Source organism: Heloderma suspectum, chromosome 3 (assembly GCF_057233095.1).
Source record: "Heloderma suspectum isolate Gila_16-S chromosome 3, 16-S_ref, whole genome shotgun sequence".
In the NCBI taxonomy this organism is placed as follows: Eukaryota; Metazoa; Chordata; class Lepidosauria; order Squamata; family Helodermatidae; genus Heloderma; species Heloderma suspectum.
Genome location: NC_139460.1, coordinates 227447847 through 227470693, shown reverse-complemented (window position 1 = coordinate 227470693; position 22847 = coordinate 227447847). Strand labels below are relative to the sequence as shown.

Below are 22847 nucleotides of genomic sequence, written 5' to 3'. Positions count from 1 at the left end.
CGGAGCCAGCCAGCGAGGATTTCAGGGGGAGGGATGGAGCAACTACCCCCCACCACGGATGTCACAAAACAAAACAGGTAAGTTGTTTCGTACATCCCTAGTTTGGCATTATATGTGCCCAGATATAAACCATTGTTAACACAAACCAGGTTCCTTTAAAACTATGGTTTGCGAAACTATGGTTTCCACTTGAAAGCATGCTTATAAATTAATATTTATAAATATTTATAAATAAATGAATGTTTTTGGATTACAAGGAAACCATGGTTTGTATTCATCATGAGTTTCTTTGCTACACATGTGTTACATCGACCCAAGGCAAAATTCTTCAAAAAATCAAAATAAAGGAATAGCAGAAAAAGTGTCAGTGCTAAAAAGCCAAAACAGAGTGGGTTATATTTGAATATTAGCATTTTAAGTGGAGCAATTACAGACCTGCTTTTACTAAAAACTGGTCTAAAATGCTAGCTTGAATGAAGATATTATTAGATTATGCCTTGTGACTGAATACTCTTCCAGTTATACATTGAACGGTACTTTATAAGGTGACACATAACGCTGCAGAAACTTAATCTGCTAGAAGGGTACCCAGGTGTTCAGCAAAAATTACTTTCTGTAGTTTCATAAAATGTGCTCCAGTTACTCAGATTCCTCGAGAAAAAAAGAAGTACTATGAAAGTACAAATGGCTGTTAACAACATGGCCACCTCCAGGTCTGAGAGGCCCTGAGCAAAGTGCCCTTTGGTGGCCTTGACAGGCTGACTTGGCAGAAGCCAGCAGCAACCCAAATTGCACCACTGCTCGCCGTGGTCCTTTAAGGTTAAGCTGCATGGCTAATAGGACACACACTAAGGAGCATCCTGTACCCAGATATTTCTTTAAGAAGCCAGTAAATAGGACTGCATCAGATATTCTACCATTTAGAAGTTACTTATGGGGTGGGGTAAGAAATTGTTCCCCAAAACATTTTGAGGAACTAGTCACCATTGTTTCCCTTAGCAGCAGCTGCTTCAATTACTATTTTCCCCTGGGTCAGAGCTTCTCTTTCCCTCCTGCATTGCTCACATAGGTGATCAGCGTACATCAAGGATCAGATAGTGAATGTGATGACATCATGATCCTACAGTGCCAATTACATTTGGCTATGTGCTGATATTACACAGAACAAAATTAACTCAGAGTGAGCACAATGGTTTCTAGATTAGTTATATGGGGAGATAGTAGCTAATAAAGGGTGACATTACAAAACTATGTAGCGAATAAAATTCAGCAATGTGCTGACAATGGGCAGTATCCAATGGTAGACCCACTGAAGTCAATGGGCCTAGTTTATGTAGGACTACCATGGATACTGCCCATTATTTGCAAACAAAGTCAATTCCGAGGAGGGCATGCTTCCTGAAAGGTGAATGTTCAAAGCAATGATTTGAACACTGTTAGAGGAAGCTGGTGTGTTGCTGTTTTTTTACAGTGGAAAAAAAATGTTCATTAACAGGAGTGACTATGAAGCCTACTAATAAACTGCAGAGCGGATCCCAGATTTCTTTACTATCAGGTAGTTAAACTGTGTGGAACTAGCAGGCTTTTAGGGTTGTGTTAGGGATGTTGTTTCTGCTTCTACCTCACTTACCAAACCTAACCCTGATCTCTCTCCCTCCCCAGGTCCTGCCATCACCCTATATGCTATCCTCCATTATTCCTTTGTTTCTAAGCTGCCATGATAGCGATCACTTAAAATGTACATACCTGGGCCATATGTTTCCAGCAATGGAAAAAAATGGTGGCATAGAAATAAATAAAAAGAAAATAAATAAAATAAAGACAAAGGAGCAAGGAGCACTGGATAGCAGGGAATTATGCACAGAGGAAACGTCATGACTCACATTCAAGATCTGAATCTACCTTGCACCTACATGCGCACACCCTTCCTTATTGTAAAGAACATTCCTACTGGTGACAACAATAAATTATCATTGTTTCTTGACAAGAGACTTCGCTTCACAACAACAACAAACCAAATAGATGTTCTAGAAGCGGGCAGGAAAACCAAGATCTGCTGTCCATCTACAAACATAAATAACAATTACTGCTCATTTGTACTTTTTGTATAAAGTGCTGCTTTTGTGAAATATCTCAAGGTAATTGCTAATTGACCTTCAGTTAACATAGCAAGAAGAGGTCTGTTTGCTGAGGCTAGAGTTTTCAAGCGGTACATTTTCTGCAGAAAGGATTGGAAACTATTGTTTGATATGACTGACAAACTGAAGCCAAAACAGACAGCACACAGCATAAAGGAAGTTTGATGATTCCAGCAATGACATTTGAGGAGAAAAGAACAGTACCTTAGTTTTATCATATAAAGCGTGGTTATCCAACATCATTTTCTTTTCATGGGTGGCATATCTCCGCAGGTCACGTTCAAATTGCTGCACACACATAAAAGTCTCAATGTTACGATAACAAACCAAAACGATTATCTAAATTCTAACAGGCTAAAAGGACACCCTTTAAGAAATTATAGTGTTTTCAATTTTAAGTATTAAAAAGTATTTGTAGCATTGGATTTACTAAAGACTGGTGTTGAAACACACTTCTCTGGCTAGAAATAGATGCATGCCACAGATCTGCACCAATTGCAACTGCTTTAAAATACTGGAGCAAGAATGATCCCTTAAAGCTGGCATTAAGGCAGAGTCACCATTTACAAGGAAGTCTGTCAGGTCCCTCTTACTGTACAGATAACACTAAGAAATATGAAATTGCAATCATACATTACTCTCTTCTCTGTAATGAATGTAGCCTGCAGTTCATGCGAGTTTCATAATGGATGCTCACCCAGAGGGACTGTTTTTTGACATGCGATACTACATCACATTAGCTTTGTCTGCTGCTAACTGCCTTGCTGATTGTTATAGTTTTATAAGAAGAGATGGTTTAATTTAAACACATGCTGGACTCCATTTGCTTGTGACTCACACAATTTGTCTGAGTCAAAAAGCTTAGGTGTTTGCACTTTTCCAGTGAGCACAGAAGTCTGTGAAGTGCTTGGTGGAAGCTTGCCTAAAGGCATCTAAAAAGAAAGAACACACTGTGCACAGCGTTGTGTTCAAGCTTACAGGGCAATCCTACAGGAATCTATTCAGAAGTAAATCCTGTTAAGTTCAGTGGGGCTTACTCCCAGATAAGTGTATAGAATTGCAGCATTCATTTACACTACCTGGGGGCTCCAGCACAACACATTCTGGTTCCACAGTGCCCACAGACTACCCCTTTGGTGCCCACCAAGCCCCCCTCCCAATATTTTAAAACTTTTTTAATAATTAAAGAAATCAACAGAAGCTAGGCCTGCTGCAAATCTAAGTGCTGACCTCCAGCACCATTTTAATTTCCCCATAATGCCTCTGGGCCCCAGAGACATTTGTATCAAAGGAAAAACGGAGGGTGGCTGCCAGCCACTGCTTCGCTTTGAAGCATGCTCAGCTGCCCCCCAAAAGAAGGGAAAGGTATGCCAAGGGTCCTGGGGAGTGACAAGGGCAATGGAGCTGAGTGACAGGAGGGCAGGGCAGGGCAGGGGAGGAAAGGAGGAGGGAGGAATGTGTGTGTGTAAAAGTGGTTTAATTGCCATTGTGGGCTGCCTGATCCGGATCAGGACCCCATCATGGGGGGGGATAGGGGGATATAAGCCTTTGCCTCCTGCTGTGGTCCCAAACCAGAATGAGAAGGGCATGCGGACAGTTTGCATTGCAAAAAGAGGTCCCAATGAAACGAATGGGACGTCTTTTTGCAATGCAAACAGGTGTGTGGTCCTGATCTGAATTAGGCCAGCATCAGGGTGGGGGGTGAGGTAGAATTAAAGCTCCCCTACCCCGCCATGCTAGAGTCCTGATCCAGATCAGAGGCCCCACACCGGCAGTTTGTATTGGAAAACAATGTCCGATTGGAACAAATAGGACCTCTTTTTATGCAAAATGCAGGTGCACACATACACACCCTGATATGGATTGTGACTGTAGCAGAAAAGCGTTACAGCCCCCTATAGTCTTCATTTGGACTGGGGGACCACACTGGCTATTTCTGAGAGAGAGAGAGAGAGAGAGAGAGAGAGAGGTGGGTGGGCAGCTCATCTTAAGGGGGATGTTGTGTTTTGAGGCTCAGATCCACAGCTCTGCCTTATACTCAGATAGCTGGGAAAGTTTGTTGTCTTTTAGTCTTACCAGCTTACCTTTCTGTGGAAAAAGAGGTCTGTTGCAGTAGTACATTTGTGATTGGCCATACCCCCGTAACTTGCCATGCCACACAGCAGCCATTTTGTGAAGCTGCCCATAACACTTTCTCAAAACTCAAAACGTGCATACAGGCCCCAAAAGGTCGAATACTCCTGACATACTATCTGAAAAGGAGTCTTAAAGGGACTTAAAAGCTACACCATTTCTGGATAAAATGGGGTGGGGACACATTCAAGGTGATCTCTTTTTTATTTATTTAATCAAATCATTTTATAGCCCTTTCTGTCTAATAAGATTTCAGGGTGGTGTAGAACATATGCAAAACCATAAAATACAATCAAGCAATAACCTGAACATCATGAATAGACAACCATAACATAAAAAATAACTTTGAGACTTTTTATTTATTTAAATTTTATTTATGTATTTCAGGTTTACTTTTGATGCTTTTTTAATTTTTATTTTCCAAATGAAAGTTTTTACAAAAATTGCAAGTACTGAATCATACAAAAAATTAATGATAACTCATTCATATTTCATTTTACAAGTATGCTTGTGATGCTTTTATTAAGGGACCTTAGAAACTAAGAATGCATTTTTAAAAGGACAAGGAAATTGGATTCTCAAGCACCTCTTCTCTTAAAACCTTTATAATAAACTCAGCTGTCATACGTTTTGTATGAAGTATGTTTCTAGTTTTCATGGTTGTATGGAAAAATATGAAAATGTTCAAGTAGTGTTTCCCACAATCTCAGGAAAGGAAAATGTATAGTGCATGGTTCTTACTGGTCCTTCATTTGCAAAAAAAAAATGTCAAATTCTACAAAATTCCAGTGTTCCAAAGATATATAATTTATTTTAAAATTGGGATTTCCCATATGTGTGGGTTAAACTTCTTAACAACTGGATTTTGTAACAATTTCTTAAATATTTTTAACACACAGCACAACCTAGTACTAGAAACATAATGGTATAATGGATATAGCATTGAACCTGGACTGAGGAGATCTGTGTTCGAATCCCTGATGAGCTTATGAAGCTCACTGGGTAGCCTTAGTCAGCTAACTATTTCTCAGCCTACTTGGGAGATAAAGCAGCACTCTGAACTCTTTGGAAGAAGAATGAGAAATTTTAAAAAAACCTTGTGGACAGAGGAAGACCACCAGAAAAGGAAATACATTCAGATGAATGGAACTGCACACTGTACCGCGATATCAAAATTTAGATAGCATTCCAAAGAGAAGGAAATCAGGTTACTTACCCTAGAGCCACTCCATCCTAACAGAGCAAATGCATATTGTTCAAAGGGGCTTACAACGAGATCTACACGAATTGCTTTCCAGTCTTTCATTTCTTCCTCAGCAGAAGCAACTGACATAATGGAACTGCCATGGCCCACTCTTTCCTTGTGTAATTTTAAAATCGCAAAGCATTTCTGAAAATGATCTAAAGCATCAACGTTTCTGCTGGGCCGTTTTGTCTTTTCAAATGTTGATTCAATAAGATCATAGTATAAGAGCAATCCCTAGAAAGAGCACATAGTTCACAGTTCATTATTTTAATTTGTTAAAAATCCAATACATATAACTCACTAGTAGAGCAGATGAAGCACAGTCGTTCAGGAGCCAAAATTAGAACACTACAAACGTGGAGCGAGTAATAATTTGTCTAGGCATTACAGCTAGGCTTAGGTCTGGTTTATGTTGTGTGTGGGGTCTTTTGGTGTAGCTGGATCCCACACCATTTCGATAACAGCTATTGAAAAGAACCATGTAAGTCCAGCAACATGCACAGTAACAATTTTTTAAGAACCCTCAAATTTGTAGTACTTCCAGATAGCACAACTTTGAGATCCATGTCCCATTTGTTTGAGTGGCTGGCCCAAAGTTTCTCTCACGGTTCCTCGTATCTGTGTTTGGAAGAGGAAAAGGTGCAACCATGTCAACCGTCTGCAGATTGGCAACCACTATTATTCTAGAGGTGGTATGCAATTGATGTTAATTATAGGGTTGGATCCAGACCTAGTCATACTTAGAGTAGACTCACTGAAAGCAATGGGACTTAAGTTAGTCAAGACTGACATAAATCCCATTGATTTCAGTGGGTCTACTCCAAGTATGATTAAGTCTGGATTCAACACATAGGGATTTCAAGCTGACCTTGACCATCTCACCTTGAGACTATTTGCTCCCTACTTTTTTTTCATCTGTTGCATTGTTTGCTGGATATTTGTTTTACCTCAGAATTTTATTTTCTGAATTTAATTTCTACTACAGATGGCATTATGTGGATGCCCGTAGGGATAGCATCTCATCTTTCTTGCTTTACTTTTAACTACCTGCCATATCATAGGTATACAACAAAGTGAGACGATTTATTCATTACAGAAACCTTTGCTTCTAGTTTTGTGGTTTGGACCCATCGACAGAACACCGTACTCCCTTTGGTTTATTCCAGGTAATTATAAGCCCATTAAATAAGTTAGCAATAAAGCTCAGCTATGAAACATTCTTTTCCCCTTGTTGATTGAATAATATAAATTCAAGTGGATACAGTTTCAGAATTTGCCATTGGTGCTAGGTAGCAAATACAATGAGAAGGGCATTTCAGGAATAAATGCTTCTAAGTTATTCTTTATTGCCTTCCCATCAGTAAGAGGCTTAGCAATTTGTAAAGGTAAGTAGGAAGAACATATAAAGACGATCAACCTGCAAATAACCATATCAATGTTGTTGTTGGTTTTTTAAATGCAATTAAGCAACAGTTATACAGGTGCTGACTTCAGCAAGCAATTGAAATCTGACTCAGATTCAGAATGCCACTTTAAAATAATAATCAAGGCCTAAGAGTATATCCATTGGGACAACATTTCTGATTAACCTGATTTGATGAGGCACCGGACAATACCCTTGTTTCACATAATGCTGCTGAAACAGCATTTCTCTAGGTTGCAAACAGGGCTTTTTAGCAAAGGCAGTTAACAGTGAAAATCTTAAAATGCCCTAATCTGAATATTATAGGCTAGAGAACATTAAGTAAACTGCACTCCATGTCAATTCTGCAAGCATATCTGGGCCAAAACAGACATTACTTTACATCTATATGTAGCAGCTATGTCTCTTTTTTAAGGCTGTGCACCGCTTCATCCCGAGGCCCAAACCCCGAGTCGAAGTGGGCCAATTTGGGCCGTTTCAGGCCCCTTCTGAGGTGAAGCAGAAGGGGCACGAAGCGACCCGAAGCAGGCCAGGGGCTCTCCAAAGTGCTTGGTGCACTTCAGAGCTTCAGCACCCCAGCCCAGCCTAGGGATGTACGAAAGTTCCGCCACGGATCTCGGGGAGGCCGAATGCCAGCGCATTCAGCCCCCTGAAATCGGTGGCGGAACGGCCCCCCGCCCCCCCCCAGGACGGGACTTACCTTAGGCGGATCTTCCTACCGGCGGCGGTTCAGCAGCGGTAGTTCAGCGGCAGTGGCGGCCGGTCTTCCAACCGGCTGCCACCGCCATTTCCAGGTTAAAAAAAAACAAAAAAAACGTGATAGGCTACGTAAAGATTTACGTAGCCTATCACGGCTAGATTTTTAAAAAACACCATGATAGGCTACGTAAATGTTTACGTAGCCTATCACGGCTGATTTTTAAAAAAACATTAAGTAAACTGCACTCCATGTCAATTCTGCAAGCATATCTGGGCCAAAACAGACATTACTTTACATCTATATGTAGCAGCTATGTCTCTTTTTTAGGGCTGTGCACCGCTTCATCCCGAGGCCCAAACCCCGAGTCGAAGTGGGCCAATTTGGGCCGTTTCAGGCCCCTTCCGAGGTGAAGCAGAAGGGGCACGAAGCGACCCGAAGCAGGCTGGGGGCTCTCCAAAGTGCTTGGTGCACTTCAGAGCTTCAGCACCCCAGCCCAGCCTAGGGATGTACGAAAGTTCCGCCACGGATCTCGGGGAGGCCGAATGCCAGCGCATTCAGCCCCCTGAAATCGGTGGCGGAACGGCCCCCCGCCCCCCCCCAGGACGGGACTTACCTTAGGCGGATCTTCCTACCGGCGGCGGTTCAGCAGCGGTAGTTCAGCGGCAGTGGCGGCCGGTCTTCCAACCGGCTGCCGCCGCCATTTCCAGGTTAAAAAAAAACAAAAAAAACGTGATAGGCTACGTAAAGATTTACGTAGCCTATCACGGCTAGATTTTTAAAAAACACCGTGATAGGCTACGTAAATGTTTACGTAGCCTATCACGGCTGATTTTTAAAAAAACATTAAGTAAACTGCACTCCATGTCAATTCTGCAAGCATATCTGGGCCAAAACAGACATTACTTTACATCTATATGTAGCAGCTATGTCTCTTTTTTAGGGCTGTGCACCGCTTCATCCCGAGGCCCAAACCCCGAGTCGAAGTGGGCCAATTTGGGCCGTTTCAGGCCCCTTCCGAGGTGAAGCAGAAGGGGCACGAAGCGACCCGAAGCAGGCTGGGGGCTCTCCAAAGTGCTTGGTGCACTTCAGAGCTTCAGCACCCCAGCCCAGCCTAGGGATGTACGAAAGTTCCGCCACGGATCTCGGGGAGGCCGAATGCCAGCGCATTCGGCCCCCTGAAATCGGTGGCGGAACGGCCCCCCGCCCCTCCCGGGACGGGACTTACCTTAGGCGGATCTTCCTAGCAGCAGCGGTTCAGCGGCAGCGGCGGCCGGTTTTCCGACCAGCTGCCGCCGCCGCCATTTCCAGGTTAAAAAAAAAAAACATGATAGGCTACGTAAAGATTTACGTAGCCTATCACGGATAGATTTTTGAAAAACACCATGATAGGCTACGTAAATGTTTACGTAGCCTATCACGGCTGATTTTTTTTAAAAAACAAAAAACGCGCGTACGCAAATGGCGGCGCCCATGGGCGCCACCATTTGCGTTCCTTATTTTGGCACGTCTTAGTCTACGTAAACATTTACGTAGAGTAAGACGGCGAAAATAAGGGGAACGCAAATAGCGTAGCATCTATGCTATTTGTGTTCCCCTTGTTTTCGCCATCTTAGTCTACGTAAATTACGTAGACTAAGACGTGCCAAAATAAGGAATGCAAATGGCGGTGCCCATGGGCGCCGCGATTTGTGTACGCGTGGGTTTTTTTTTTTAAATCAGCCGTGATAGGCTACGTAAACATTTACGTAGCCTATCACGGCTGACTGCAGGGACGCAAACGGCGGCTGCTACGGCCGCCGCCATTTGCGTCCCTGCTAGCCAGCGACCGGATGTCCGGCTGCTGGTGGAGCCGGCCGGCGGCTCCGCAGAATCCCTGCGGAGCGGAGCCGGCCGGACAGGATTCCGGGGGAGAGGAACGGAGCGCCTCCCCCCACAGCCAGGATTCCGGGGGGAGTGACGGAACGCCTCCCCCCCAGCATCAGCATAATCCGTGGAAAGGTAAGTACCTTTCGTACTTCCCTAGCCCAGCCACGCTGGTGCCTCCAGCTCCTTATCTGAGGTGACTCACAGGAGTCACTGCTGCTGCCACCGTCGCCACCATCACTGCTAACACCACTGCTGCTATTGCTGCTGCTGCCACTGCCATCATCACCACCCGCCGCTGCCAGCTCCTGAGCCCTGGACGCACGTCAGCTCTTTCTGACAGGAGTTGCCATTTTTAAAATGGCAACTCCCTGCAACACGAGCCGGCGCATATCCAGTGCTCAGGAGCTGGCAGCGGCAGGTGACGAAGATGGTGGTGGTGGTGACAGCAGAGGCGGTAGAGGCGGCGACAGCAGCAGAGGGGGAGGAGTTGGCGGAGGAGAAGGCAGTGGCGGTGGCCCAGGTAAGGACTTGGGGGGTTGCTTGGGGGCATCAGGGGGTCCAAAGCGGGATTCGGATGCCCAAATCCTGCTTCAGGTTTGGGGCTGAGTCGGGTTGGGGAGCTCCAAATCAGCCTGAGCCAAATTGGGCCCGCCTCCGAAGCCACGAAGCAGCTTCCGAGCAGGATCAGGGGGTCCCTGCACAGCCCTACTCTTAAAAAAAAATTAATCTAGAGTAGGTGCAGCCCCCCCAATCCAGAATGGGACCCTAGTGTGTGTGGGGGGAGCTTTTAAGATATGGATCAGGCCCCTATCTCACAGCCTGCATTCTGGATTGGCTTGTGCTACTCAACCTACATTGGTAGAACAAAACAATATAGGAGCCCAATTTAGAAGTTAGCCTTCATGGGTCCAGCAAATGCATGAATGGGGGGTGGGAGGTTCAGGGCTATATGATGGCCCTGCCAGCAAGATCCCTGCCAGCTCCACTCCAAACTTTCACATATTGGATAAAAGGACTGAAGGAGGAACCTGTGCACATCCAGCTGGCTTTCCGGTTGCATAGTAGAACTGAATGCGTCTAGGTTTCCGCTTAGGACCTTCTTCCAATGCACAAAGGTCAGGGGTAGATGCAGCAAGGACAAGAAGCTGGGGCAGGGAGAGCACACGTGGCCCTTCTCCCGCTTCTGGGCAGCCTTTGAACACATGGAGGATAATTTCTGAGTAGGGTTAAGGCCTGAAAAGAATGCAGGAAGCGTTTAAGCAGTTGGTGGGTTTGGACTGTGGCATCCGCCAACTTCCCCTTCATGGATCACTGCCTTGTTGTGGCGAAGGGGCTTGCGTAACTCAGTGAAGCCATAAGCTATGCCGTGCAGGGCCACCCAAGACGGACAGGTCATGGCAGAGAGTTCTGACAAAATGTGGTCCACTGGAGAAGGAAATGGCAACCCACTCCAGTATTCTTGCCAAGAGGAAAGCTATGGCAAACCTAGACAGCATAGTAAGAAGCAGAGACATCACCTTGCCGACAAAGGTCCGTCTAATCAAAGCTATGGTTTTCCCAGTAGTAATGTATGGCTGTGAGAGCTGGACTATAAGGAAGGCTGAGCGCCGAAGAATTGATGCTTTCGAACTGTGGTGCTGGAGAAGACTCTTACGAGTCCCCTAGACTGCAAGGAGGTCAAATCAGTCCATCCTAAAGGAAATCAACCCTGACTGCTCATTGGAAGGACAGATAATGAAGCTGAAGCTCCAATATTTTGGCCACCTAATGCGAAGAGAAAACTCCCTGGAAAAGACCCTGATGCTGGGAAAGACTGAAGGCAAAAGGAGAAGGGGACGGCAGAGGATGAGATGGCTAGATAGCATCACGGATGCAATGAATATTAACTTGAGCACACTCCGGGAGAGAGCACAGGACAGGAAGGCCTGGCGTGCTATGGTCCATGGGGTCACGAAGAGTCGGACACGACTGAACGACTGAACAACAACAACAACAACAAATCCGCCAACTTAATTTACGGTTCTTCCCAGGCATACAGCAATGTCTATTGTTCTGTTTCTCAGTTCCAATTCCCAAAAATGTAACTGTAAGATCCTTAATGTACTTGAAGTGCTTGAAGGATCTTCCCTGAAATCTTTGTTAATCCCTTACTTTTGGGTTTGTCATGCTCAGCAGCTTCAAAATGTTGAACATGACAACCTCCACCCCCACCCGCCCAAGCTCAGAGGATGTCCTGGATGGAGCATCTACACCCACCTTCCAGATCAGAAGACAAGGTTTTGCCCGACTTATCTGATTCAGAGGACTCTCTCCTGATGCAGTCTGCATTACTCCCTTGTCGTAAGAGTCAGAGACCACTGAATGATAACAGGGTGAGGTCAACAGCACTAACAGGCCGGCCAGCCTTTATAAGGTCTCCAAAGGCCTTTGCACCCTGCTGAAGCAACAGCCCACCACCCCCTTTTAGTGAGAAGGTATGAAGCCTTCAGCCAGTACTTTGCTCGAGGTCTTGATCAGCTCTACCTAGTCCAGGGGCGCAGAACCTCTTTTAGCCTGAGTGCCAAATTCCATTTTAGAGAAGCTCTTGGGGGCTGCATTCCAGTGGTAGGTGGTCTTAAAGTTCTTACAGCCAGTAACTAAGACAAGGAGAGGCATTTCCAGCTTTTAGAATGGGGAAAAACTGCACAAAAACTGGGAAAACACCCAATGATCAGCAGCTGGAGGAAATGGTGTGGGTCCAGAGAAAGGGGCACGGCTTTCTAGAGATCCCTGGACCCCTGGGGCTGAGGTTCTGCCCCCCTGACCTAGTCCTAGCACAATTTTGCTCTACCAGACAAGACCCTGCTAACTGAGACTTCCCTTTGTCTAAGCTTACCTTCACTTTACCTACCAGAACCTGAGCTTGATTAATGTGCCTCTACCACACCTTCCATTATGTCACATGCTTAAGAGGAACCACAACCATTGCTCACTTCTCTGGGATGTCAGAGTCTAGCCACAGCAGGACAGTGTTTGCCCAAGGCCCTGCTGGCTCCTATTTAAATTTAATTATTCCATCCCTTTCTAAATTTGCTCTGGTTTCCCCACTTAGCCTGTCTGAGAGCACAGCTTCACAGAGACCATCTGAGATATTCTGCTAGCATAGAAATGCGATTAGCCAACATGACTCCCCTGTACTCATACGTCACATCTGTCCTTGCTACTGCCAGTGGCCATGGCTACTTTCAGAGCAGCCACCTGATCTTTTGCTCCTGCTGTCATGCTTTTTAGCTGATGCCTACTAAACAGATGTTCAAAAGGCCATATATATATATATATATATATATATATATATATATATGGCAGTCGTGCCTTGACATCCCTGTATGCAAATGTATGAGGTTTAATGGAAAGTAGCCAGAGCAGCAGGATAAGCAGCCATCAGATCGTGACATTGCAGCCACCGGCAACCAGCAATAATTGCACTATGGGCTGCTGCAGACATAACAAGCATTGATTTTCTTACCCATGGTTAAGCTACTGGGAGTTAGCCACAAAACTGTATATTTCGTCCCCCTGCTCCTCACCTGTGCCACTTCCTCCCACATCCTTAACCACAATTAAGTGTTACATTTGCACTGATGTTAATACCAACAAGGTTTCCTCTTAACCAGGATTTGAAATCAGCGGTCGAAGCAAGTTTTTTTTTAAGCCCACTTTGGTTAAGATGGAACCTGGTGAGCATTAACTATGGTTACTATCAGCGCTGGGGTGGGGGAGGTGGGATTCATACAAGAGAGGAGGAGAGGATCTGTGAGAAGGGGCTCACAATCCAATGACCCACTCCTTGTCTCAAGCATGGCTAAGATATTGCCTCTTCTTATTTTCTGTACTGTCAAATATGTATATGCGCGCATGTGCGCGCGCGCACACAACACTTGTCATCACTGCTGGTGTACGGTAGAACATTAACAATACAGAATCCATGGTCCCCTGCACCAGCGGGTGAGGAATGACTGAATGAGGGACATCTAGGCATGCTATCCAAGCAACAAAGACAAGCTTTGGGAATCTGTAGGGGAGGGAAGGATTTGCAGTGCCACACAGGTCATTGGCTCCAAAGTCTCGCAAGACTTCAGAGCTTTACATTCTGAGATTTCACAAGATCTTGGACAAGAGGCAGCAACTGGACTGATCTGAGGCCCAGTTGAGAGAGGACAGGCTGTGCAAATGGGTGTCTGTGAAGAGTCAACGCAGAGCTCTGAATTGCAGAGCATAGTGTGGCACGTTTGGTAGTGAAATGAGCTGTTTCAAGCAGCATTTTTTTCCTGCTCCAGCTTCTTCACTGTAGTGGCTTGACATCCAACCCAAGGCACATCAGGGACCAATTGTTTCTGCAGCTTCCTAAAAGAAGCCAGAGGAAATAAAGCCCCTAGGCAAGAGTCATTCACCTGGTGGGTGGGGGGAGGCCTGGGTGCCATTTGGGGTCTGGAATTAATTAAGTTCTTGGGGTTAGCTTTTATCAAACAGATACCACATCCTGTGGTAGCGAATTCCATAGTTTAACTATGTGCTGTTTGAAGAAGTACTTCCTTCCACCAAGGCACAAGGTGAATAGGGTTGAGGGGAGGATAATTCTGTAGTAAGGTCAGGGTATAATAAAACAGATGGGAATTTCCTTCCAGGAGAATCACTTGCATGAGGAGAATTTAGTTCATCTCTCTAAGGGAAGGTGTGGTATTTACTGGAAGACCATCTCAGTGGGCCTGGAGCAATTTGTGATGTTGCTGGTGGAAAGTCAAGCTAGGCTGCTCTCTTCCTGTTTAGCTGGAGGGCCAAAGCAGAGAAGGAAAATACCAAGTGTAAGAGAGGAGCCTGAATATCATATTTTAGGTGAAGGGGAATGGCAGGAGTCTCTCAGTGCTGGCACAGCTCCAAGTTTGCAGCCATCTTTGGTAGTGAGACCTGGGCGAATAACCAACATTTCATTTATTAGACATTCTGTCACAACAAGAGGAGTGTGTTTGAAGCAGGAACCCCTTAGGTCTGTTGGTGGCCCTAAGGAGATCTTACTGCATACCCCCCACACACACCTCCGTCGTATAAGGCAGGGGTAGGAAAAACTTTTTCGGTCCAAGGGCAGAATTCCAATCAGCCCTCAGGGGGCACATTCCATCTGTGGGTGGGGCCAAAGGCAGAATGGGCATGGGCAAAATGTTATTCTTACCCATTTTAATACTACTCAGAAGTAAGCATCAAAGTCCTCTGCACATCTACTCAGAAGTAAGCAGGACAAGCCTCAAAAGCAACTGACTCACGTAGCAGTTCTTCCTCTGGCCCCACCCCCTCTCTCTAGTAGGGGAAAAAAACTCTTATCTCTGATCAGCAGCTGAGCACTGAGAAAGGGAGCTGCTAATCAGAGACAAGAAATGTTCCCTCCTGGGAGAGGAGGTGGGACCTCAGGAAGAAGCTGGCAGGCTAGATGGGTAACCCCTGTGGGTCGGAACAGAGGCTCCCCATGTCTCGTATAATGGAGGGTGAATAAATAGGATGTAATATGAATGCTAAGATTAAGGGGCAGACTGCACTTGCTTAGCCTGGGTTAGAAACTTAATGGCCTAGCTGGGGGTAAGCTAGACGCCCCTCTGCACTGGTCACTATGGCTTGGATCTTCCAATCATATTCAATAAAGTCCTGGCCTCCCCATTCCGAGCCTTGAGTTCGGCTCTTCATTTCAACTGCTGCAGTAAACATGGGCATATTAACCATCCAAGATGTGATAAATAATTAACGGCTGATATATACTTCAGATCATGTTAGATAAGTCCTCACCAACTGAATTTTGCATTTGTAAAAAAAATTTTAAAAGTCTAGTGAGGCATCGTTTATCATTAGTAGCATCCTAGATCATGCCAGTGCCTCAGCCAGTGTAAGATGGCAACATTCCAGTGACTCCCACAGATGTTGTGCCAATCTCGACCAGCTGAAGATCTGACCTAGAATCTCCTTCTAGCGTAGCTTGACAAGCACAAATGTATCCATCTTTAGACAGCTGCTAAATCAGTCGGCATGAGTGAGACTGTAATTGTTTCTCGTAGCAGGAAACCACTGTTCTAGCATCAGGAGCAGGAGAAAATTATTAGCCTGGAAAAATTACAAACGGCGTAATTTTACGTCCACATAATATGCAAAGCTTAAACTGTCATGTAAGTGTTCTTATTCAGTGACCAAGCCTTACCCAAAATTGACTGTGCTGCTATCCTATTTTGAGAGTGGGCAGGGGAAAAATATGGTTTTCAATAGCAAAGCTATTAAGATAATCAAAAAAGATAGGCCTTTTGCTGCCATTGGATGTTCAGGCCAGTCATTCAGTCAGGCACGAAGCCCTGTCACCTCCCACCATTCACTCCAAGGAGGTTAGGAATTAAGAAAATCTGTTCTAATTTAAGACCGGGCAATTTACTTGTCCTTTTCTTTATCAGCACAGGGATTGTGTGGTGGAGCACCTAATAGGGTCCAGGCAGACAAGGGGGCGGGGGGACAAATTATACACTCAGTCTTATGTGGGATAATAAATTGGCCATAGCTTTATTGAAAGAGGTTTGGCGGAGGCATAGAGTGTGGATCCTGTCATCGGGCAGCCCACCTGCTGTCCAGTTCCCCCTTTCTGGCTTGCATGCCAGGAGCATAGGTGATACATGGCAGGGCCTGGGGCTCACTACAACACAGACTGCTAATGCAAAGCCCTTTTCCACTACCCAGGATGTGGCCAACTCGCCGCCCCCGTACTGGGTCAGTTTTGGCACCACATCCCCACAATCCCTTACTGGAATTGCTACCATGGGGGAGTGGGAGCACAATCCCCCCCCCCACACACAGAGGACCTAGTCTAGTACCTATCACACCTAAATAGCTGCAAGATAAACATTAACTACTGAAGCAACTGCAAGAAGTTCAGGTCCCCTACTGACCAGAGGTCCCAGTTTGCGCTGTGATGTGGGTGGTAAGCCAAGAAGGCTCCGAAGGAGGGGGTCTGGGGCTGCAGCCAGCTGCTTATGGCTGCGCCTCCCAAAGCCCAGTCAGAAGCACTGGCTGGGCTTGGGGGGTGGGGCTGAAGGGGCGACCTGGAGGGACCAGTTTTCCCTCCAGTCCACTCCTCAGCTACTTCAAGAGGCCACAGCTTGGGCCTCCCACACTCTACTGCCTCGAGAAAGTACAGACAGTACAGAGCAACTTACTTACAACCAAGATAGTCTTGCAATGAGGAAAGCAAAAACCCTGCACAATTTTGCCAAATTTTTATGCAGGTAAAAATTCCTTCCCAGTCCTGTTAACCAGCAAGTAATCTCTGGGACCGTGGTGGCTTAGTGGTTAAGACGCTGAACCACAGACTGGAAGGTCAGCAGTTCGAGACCCGAGTGTTGCGTGACGGAGTGAGCTCCCGTCTTCAGTCCCAGCTCCTGCCAACCTAGCAGTTCGAAAGCAAGAAATTGCAAGTAGATAAATAGTTACCGCCTCGGCGGGAAAGGTAACAGCGTTCCGTGCACCTCAGTGTTCAGTCATGCCGGCCACATGACCACGGAAGTGTCTTCGGACAGCGCTGGCTCTTCGGCTTAGAAACGGGGATGAGCACCGCACCCTAGAGTCAGACACGACTGGCTGGGGACACCTTTACGTTTTTACCTTTAATCTCTGTCCACTATAAGACATACTGCCACCAGAAATGGGGGGTGGGGGAAGTCGGTAGTGGCAATGCCAAAGCTGCATCAGAGGCCTCCTTACAGGCCTGAGGCGGACCAGGGTGAGAATGAAGGGAAAAGTTATCACTCTGGTCTGTCTCTTTTGGCCCTGGCCCCTGTCAAGCCCAGCAGAACCCTGATTGGGTCAGCAGGTCTCTGCCCCCACTGTAACCTGCTGGACGCTGCAGCTGAGAAGTCATATCCTTGCAAGCTTCCCGCCTTCCTCGCCGCCAGACCTGCATGCCCCCACAACTCTTGGCTCCCAGGCAAGCGGGGAACACAGCTTTTTAAAAAAGTTAAATTAGGACTATGGTGAATGTAAAACTGAGATGGTAAATTTCAACACAGTTCCAATACAGTAAATTATTTTATATTGCATGGCCAGTTTTGCTTGGACCCTACCCAAGTGTGGGAGCCTGTGACATCAAATGTGTTTTCTCACGTGCCTGTGTAAGCTATGCATAGTACACATCAATAAAGCAAAAACAAATGCATTGCAGGCATTACTTGGATGGGGTTGCACTCCCCCTGAAGGAGCAGGTTTATAGCTTGGGGGCTCTCCTGGAGCCATCTTTGTCACTTGAAGCTCAAGTAGCTTCAATGGCACCAACTTCAGTTGCAGGCCCAACTACGCCCCTATCTGGACAGGGATAACCTGGCTTCAGTTGTCTATGCTCTGGTAACCTCCAAGTTAAATTACTGCAATACGCTGTACGTGGGGCTGCCTTTGAAGACAGTTCTGAAGCTGCAGCTTATGCAAACTGCAGCAGCCAGGCTGATAACAGGGACCAGAAGGTCTGAACATATAAGACCAATTCTGGCCCGCTTGCACTGGCTGCCTATATGCTTCCAAGACCAATTCAAAGTGCTGGTATTGACCTATAAAGTCCTACATGGCTCGGGACCACAGTACCCGACATAACACCTCTCCCAGCATGAACCTAGTACCCATACATTATGCTCTGCATCTAAGGCCCTCCTTCTCGGAGGGTGGCAACAAAGGAGAGGGCCTTTTTAGTGGTGTCTCCCCATTTATAAAATAATCTCCCTGACAAGGCCCACTTGGTGCCAACATTGTCATCTTTTTGGCACCAGGTTAAAATTGCCCTCTTCTCTCAGGCATTTGGCAACATATAATGAGTCTCTTGTCTCTGGCTGATTGTTTTTGTTTTAGATATACGTTGTTGTTGTGTTTGCTATTTGTTCTATCTTATTACATGAATAGTTTTATATTTTATATAATGTATTTTAATGGTTTTTAATTTTTGTGAATTGTGAACTGCCCAGAGAGCTTCGGCTATGGGGCGGTATAGAAATGTAATAAATGAATAAATGAAATGCACTCTGTTCAAGCCTTCCCAACCTGGTGCCCTCCACATGTGCTAGACTAAACCTGGCTAGGCCACGCTGGCTGGGGATGCTGGGGATTATAATCCAACCCATCTGAAGGATACCAGGTTTGGGAAGAGTGCTCTATTCAATGTGGAAAGAGTTGTAGAGCATGACTATCATGCATATATGTATTACTTCTAGGTAGAAGAATTTCCCATAACATCAGTCTTAACAAAAGAAGGATGACAGATGGAGGGGAAGGAACAGGAAAAACCTTTCTGGAATTGACACTTCTATATCCTGCATTTACTTTGTCCCGAGCACACAGTTCTTCCACAGATATGGGCCAAGGAAAAAGCCATTTTTCCAGTGAATGTTTAAAATGGAATGAAACTCAAGAGTTTGAAAATATTGGCAAATCCAAACCAGAACTGAACCCAATTTTTAATGGTCTGACTCCTTTGTGCAGTCATAACGGGGGGTGGGGATTAAGAGCCATGTGTAATGGGGTGATATCATCATATCACTGGCGCACCACAGTTCTGCAAGAGCACAGAAATAGTACAGAATGTGGTAAATAATTCATCTTCCTGAGGACTAGAACTTAAAAATAAAAATAAAAATTTGTAGGCCTCATTGCTGTGAAGATATGCTTGACTTGTGTGGGCAGTGCCTGCTGAAATCTCAGGGGCGGCTGAAGACATTTTCTGGGGACAGAGCTTCAGTCCCCTGTGTAGCTGCCACTACCACAAATAGCCAAGCTAGAACCAATTATGCAAAGTATAAAATTCCCAGGTTTGTAAAATAAGGGAAATTATAAAAATTACTCTGTTTATGAATGATACGGTTGCAGAATTCAGCTTTCCTTGTTGCTGATATTATTTTAGCACAGAATGCAGGTAGCCCTGGTGATATTACACTAGTGCTATAAAAATCACACCTGTGCTGTGCATGAATTATTTTAGAAGATTAAACCATAGTTTTAATATACAGAAACATATAAGGTTGAAGCTCAGAGATCTCAAGAGTTCCATGGACACACATTTAGCTGACATTGTTTTCAGAGTACTTTGAAGACAATAGCTAAAAGCCTATAGATTTTCAATAGGACTCAAGGTATTGATTTAGAGCTCAAGGACTAAGCTTACAAAACCAAAGACATTATCCAGATGTGAAACTGCCATTGACTTTCAATGGCCATTACTTTTGATATTATGCACCATATTTCCGTTCAGAGCGAGCATGTTACATACAGCAGAAAAAGGCAAATCAGTATCTCCTTCAAGGGACGGAGCCTGGAAAACCAGGTCCAGGAATAACTGTATAGTAGTATATATCAAAAAAAGCAGGACAATAGAGAAGAGCAGACCCCGGTCTTGACCACAGTCCATCTCTGCAAGTGGCCAACTATCAGCAGGCCATGAAAATAATGGCCATGACCTATTGTTTGTCCACAGCATCCATATCAAGAGTGCACTGTCTCTTGAACATAAAGGTTCTATTTAGGCCCCAATGCTGTGGGCTCTAGACAGCGTCTAGATGGCCATAGGATTTTGTGGTTTCTGGGAACTGAGCTTGGAGCCAGCACTCCAAACTCAGTTCCCAGGAACCCGACTCCCTGTCCCTGCCACCTCGTAGGCAGTGCGGTTCATCCCCAGCTCCACACTCGGAAGAGCAGCATGCAGCAGCCAAAGAGAGGCGTTTCCGGGGGCAGAGCGGGGACTGCGTAAGCACCGTTTCAATGCTTCCTATGCACTGCCTGGTCTCCCTGCCCCGCCGCCCTGATGTACCCTGGCTAGGCAGCCAAAATCAGCCATCTAGCCACAAAGGCTGGGTGGCTGGAATGCAGAGGAGAAGATCCCCTCCACCCACCCTGCATTGGATAGTCAGCCACCTCCACGTTCAAAGGTGGCCAACTATCCCGATAGGATTGCGCGCTAAGTCAGCATGTCTGATAGCTGTTGATAATGTGGTAAGGGAGAGTCAGTTGTGTTCTCTGGACACAAGGAACAGACACAGATTCTTTGGAATTAACTTGATCTATTTATTTTAGTATATAGCACAACTGAGGCCTAGAGCCCCTAACTATAATCAGGCATTTTAACAGTAGCAACCAACAACAAGGGGTTCTTCTCTTTCCTTCCTCCTAGAAATATTACTTCTTCATCCTCACAGTACTGTTGCATACACTTTACCACAGAAAAACCATGTTTTTATGAGTCTGTCTAAGAACGCAGATGGTTTGGGCAAAATAGTTTAAATATAGCAGGAATTCAGATGGTTTGACAATGGGAAATTAAAATTAGTATTTACATTCATCAATTGCTTTGATTGTTGCATTATTAATGTTTAAATCACTGTAACCCACTTAGGAGTTCTTGGGTGAGGAGGAAATGTGATGATGATAACGATGATGATGACAATTATATTTTGTAAATATGGAACAAGAAGATATTTTGGGTCATGAAGTCTGAAATACCGCGAGAATGCAGATATCATTAGAATGCATACACCTCATTGATGTAAGTATGCCAAAACATCTGAAGAGCCACAAGTTACCAGCCCTAGCCTAGTGAATGGTTCAATAGACCCCAAAACTTTTGTCTGAGAATTCGAAAGTGACAGAACCACAGTCCTCAGTCTAAATCCTGGAGCAGAGTGTTGGGTATATCTCCAGTTCCAGCAGCAATAGTTCAGTCCAGATCTCTTAGATTACTCTTTACCTATGCCGCTGTCAGGACTGGGTTGTGGGCAACACTCTGAGAACTGGGCCAGGAGCTGGGAGCCATGGAGTTGTATCCAGTGGGTCATATCCAATATTAATCTAACTTAAGTCCCATTCATTTCAATGGGTTTACTCTAAGTAGGACTAACATTGGATACAACCCATAGGGCAGGTTAGTAGTAAGAACCAAAGAACAACCAAGGACAGAGGAGCACACACTCAGGAAGACCTTGTTGTTTAAAGAAGGCTCAGGTGGAACAGGAAGTCTTGTTATACTCCTTCCTGTCCGGGAGAATCCAACGACCAGCCTGGGTGGGTAGAGAGAGTCTAGCAGGGGCCTTAGGGTACTTCACAGAGAAGTTTCTACCTGCACTTCAGTAGATCACCACACAGGGCAGCTGTCCACAGGTCAGGGCAGCTCCTGACAGCCACTGACTATATTTAAGATATTTATTTCTCCCACTTCAAGACTCCCACTGCACTGCAGGAGTATTTGGTTGTGATACCAACTCCCTGAGACATGCTATCTCTGTACTATCCTAATTGGTGCATTGAAATATTACAGGATTTCTTACAGTTGTTTCAGTGTACATCAATATATACAAATGGCTAATCTACAGCATTCTAAAGTGCAGCTCTCAGTGAAGTCATTCTATAAGGCCCATGAAGCATGTTTAAAATAATGATCATAAAAAGATAATATATTGATGGCAATGCAGCTTCTGTTTTATGGTTCCCTTTTAAGTTGTGAAAAGACTCTTTCTTTGTGTCTTTTGCGTGTGTGTGTCTGTTCCTAGACGTGCTTATCCCCAATGATGCCACATCAAAAAGCATCACTGTGTTGACTTACCCCATTTGTTTTCAACAGCTTTTAGGAGGATTTGGCAATATTAAACTTTCAACTGAGAAAAAGGCATCCTTCCAAACTACTGAGCTTCTGGAAGGGGTTAGGTTTATCCATAGTTCGCAAGTTAAATATTGCAGAATACTTTCTCCTAAAAAGCAGCTGAAAGAAAGTCAAGACTGTGACCTTAGCGACATTCGTTGATGCATTTTATGCTTTGAAGCAGCTGCACAAAAGCAGGAAAGGAGTTAATACAGCGACAGGCTTGCTGTCACAAGTATAAAAGGTCTTTCAATTTGTATAGAAATCAAAGGTGTTTTCATTTTATTTTTTAGAAAAGGCAGGAAGAGTATAATTCTTTTCTTCATTTTTTGCTTTTTGATTTTGTTGACAGCCAATGTCTTTAGCCCTGATGGTTGGAAAAGGGGCTATAAGAACTGACGCAGCACTGAAATCAGGTGGGGAAGCAGGCTTATGCATTACAAATCATCATAGTACAGGAATAAAAGAATTGGCTTCAACTTTTCCTAGATGTAAATCATTTTGTTATGGCATGGTCTGTCTTTCTGCCCTTGGATATTTTTTAATCCCAGGCTCAGCTCTTCACCTATGCATCTCTAAAATCATAATGGTTTTAGAAGTGGTTTGCTGAGAGCACCTTATGTCAGTACTTGTGTATCTACACAAATCTCCCATGAACTGATCAAAAGTGACTCTGGGGC

At 45.0% G+C, this 22847-nt stretch overlaps 1 protein-coding gene across 1 annotated transcript in view; it reads right to left on the bottom strand.

The window, feature by feature from the left end:
* The window catches only part of DNTT (DNA nucleotidylexotransferase), a 174782-nt gene that overhangs the window by 27573 nt on the left and 124362 nt on the right, over positions 1-22847 (bottom strand). The window contains exons 9-10 of the mRNA XM_084841922.1: positions 5488-5751; positions 2343-2426 (exon numbers count right to left, since the gene is read on the bottom strand). Of these exons, the coding sequence (XP_084698048.1) occupies positions 2343-2426; positions 5488-5751 (348 nt within the window). The remainder of the gene's footprint in view (positions 1-2342; positions 2427-5487; positions 5752-22847) is intronic.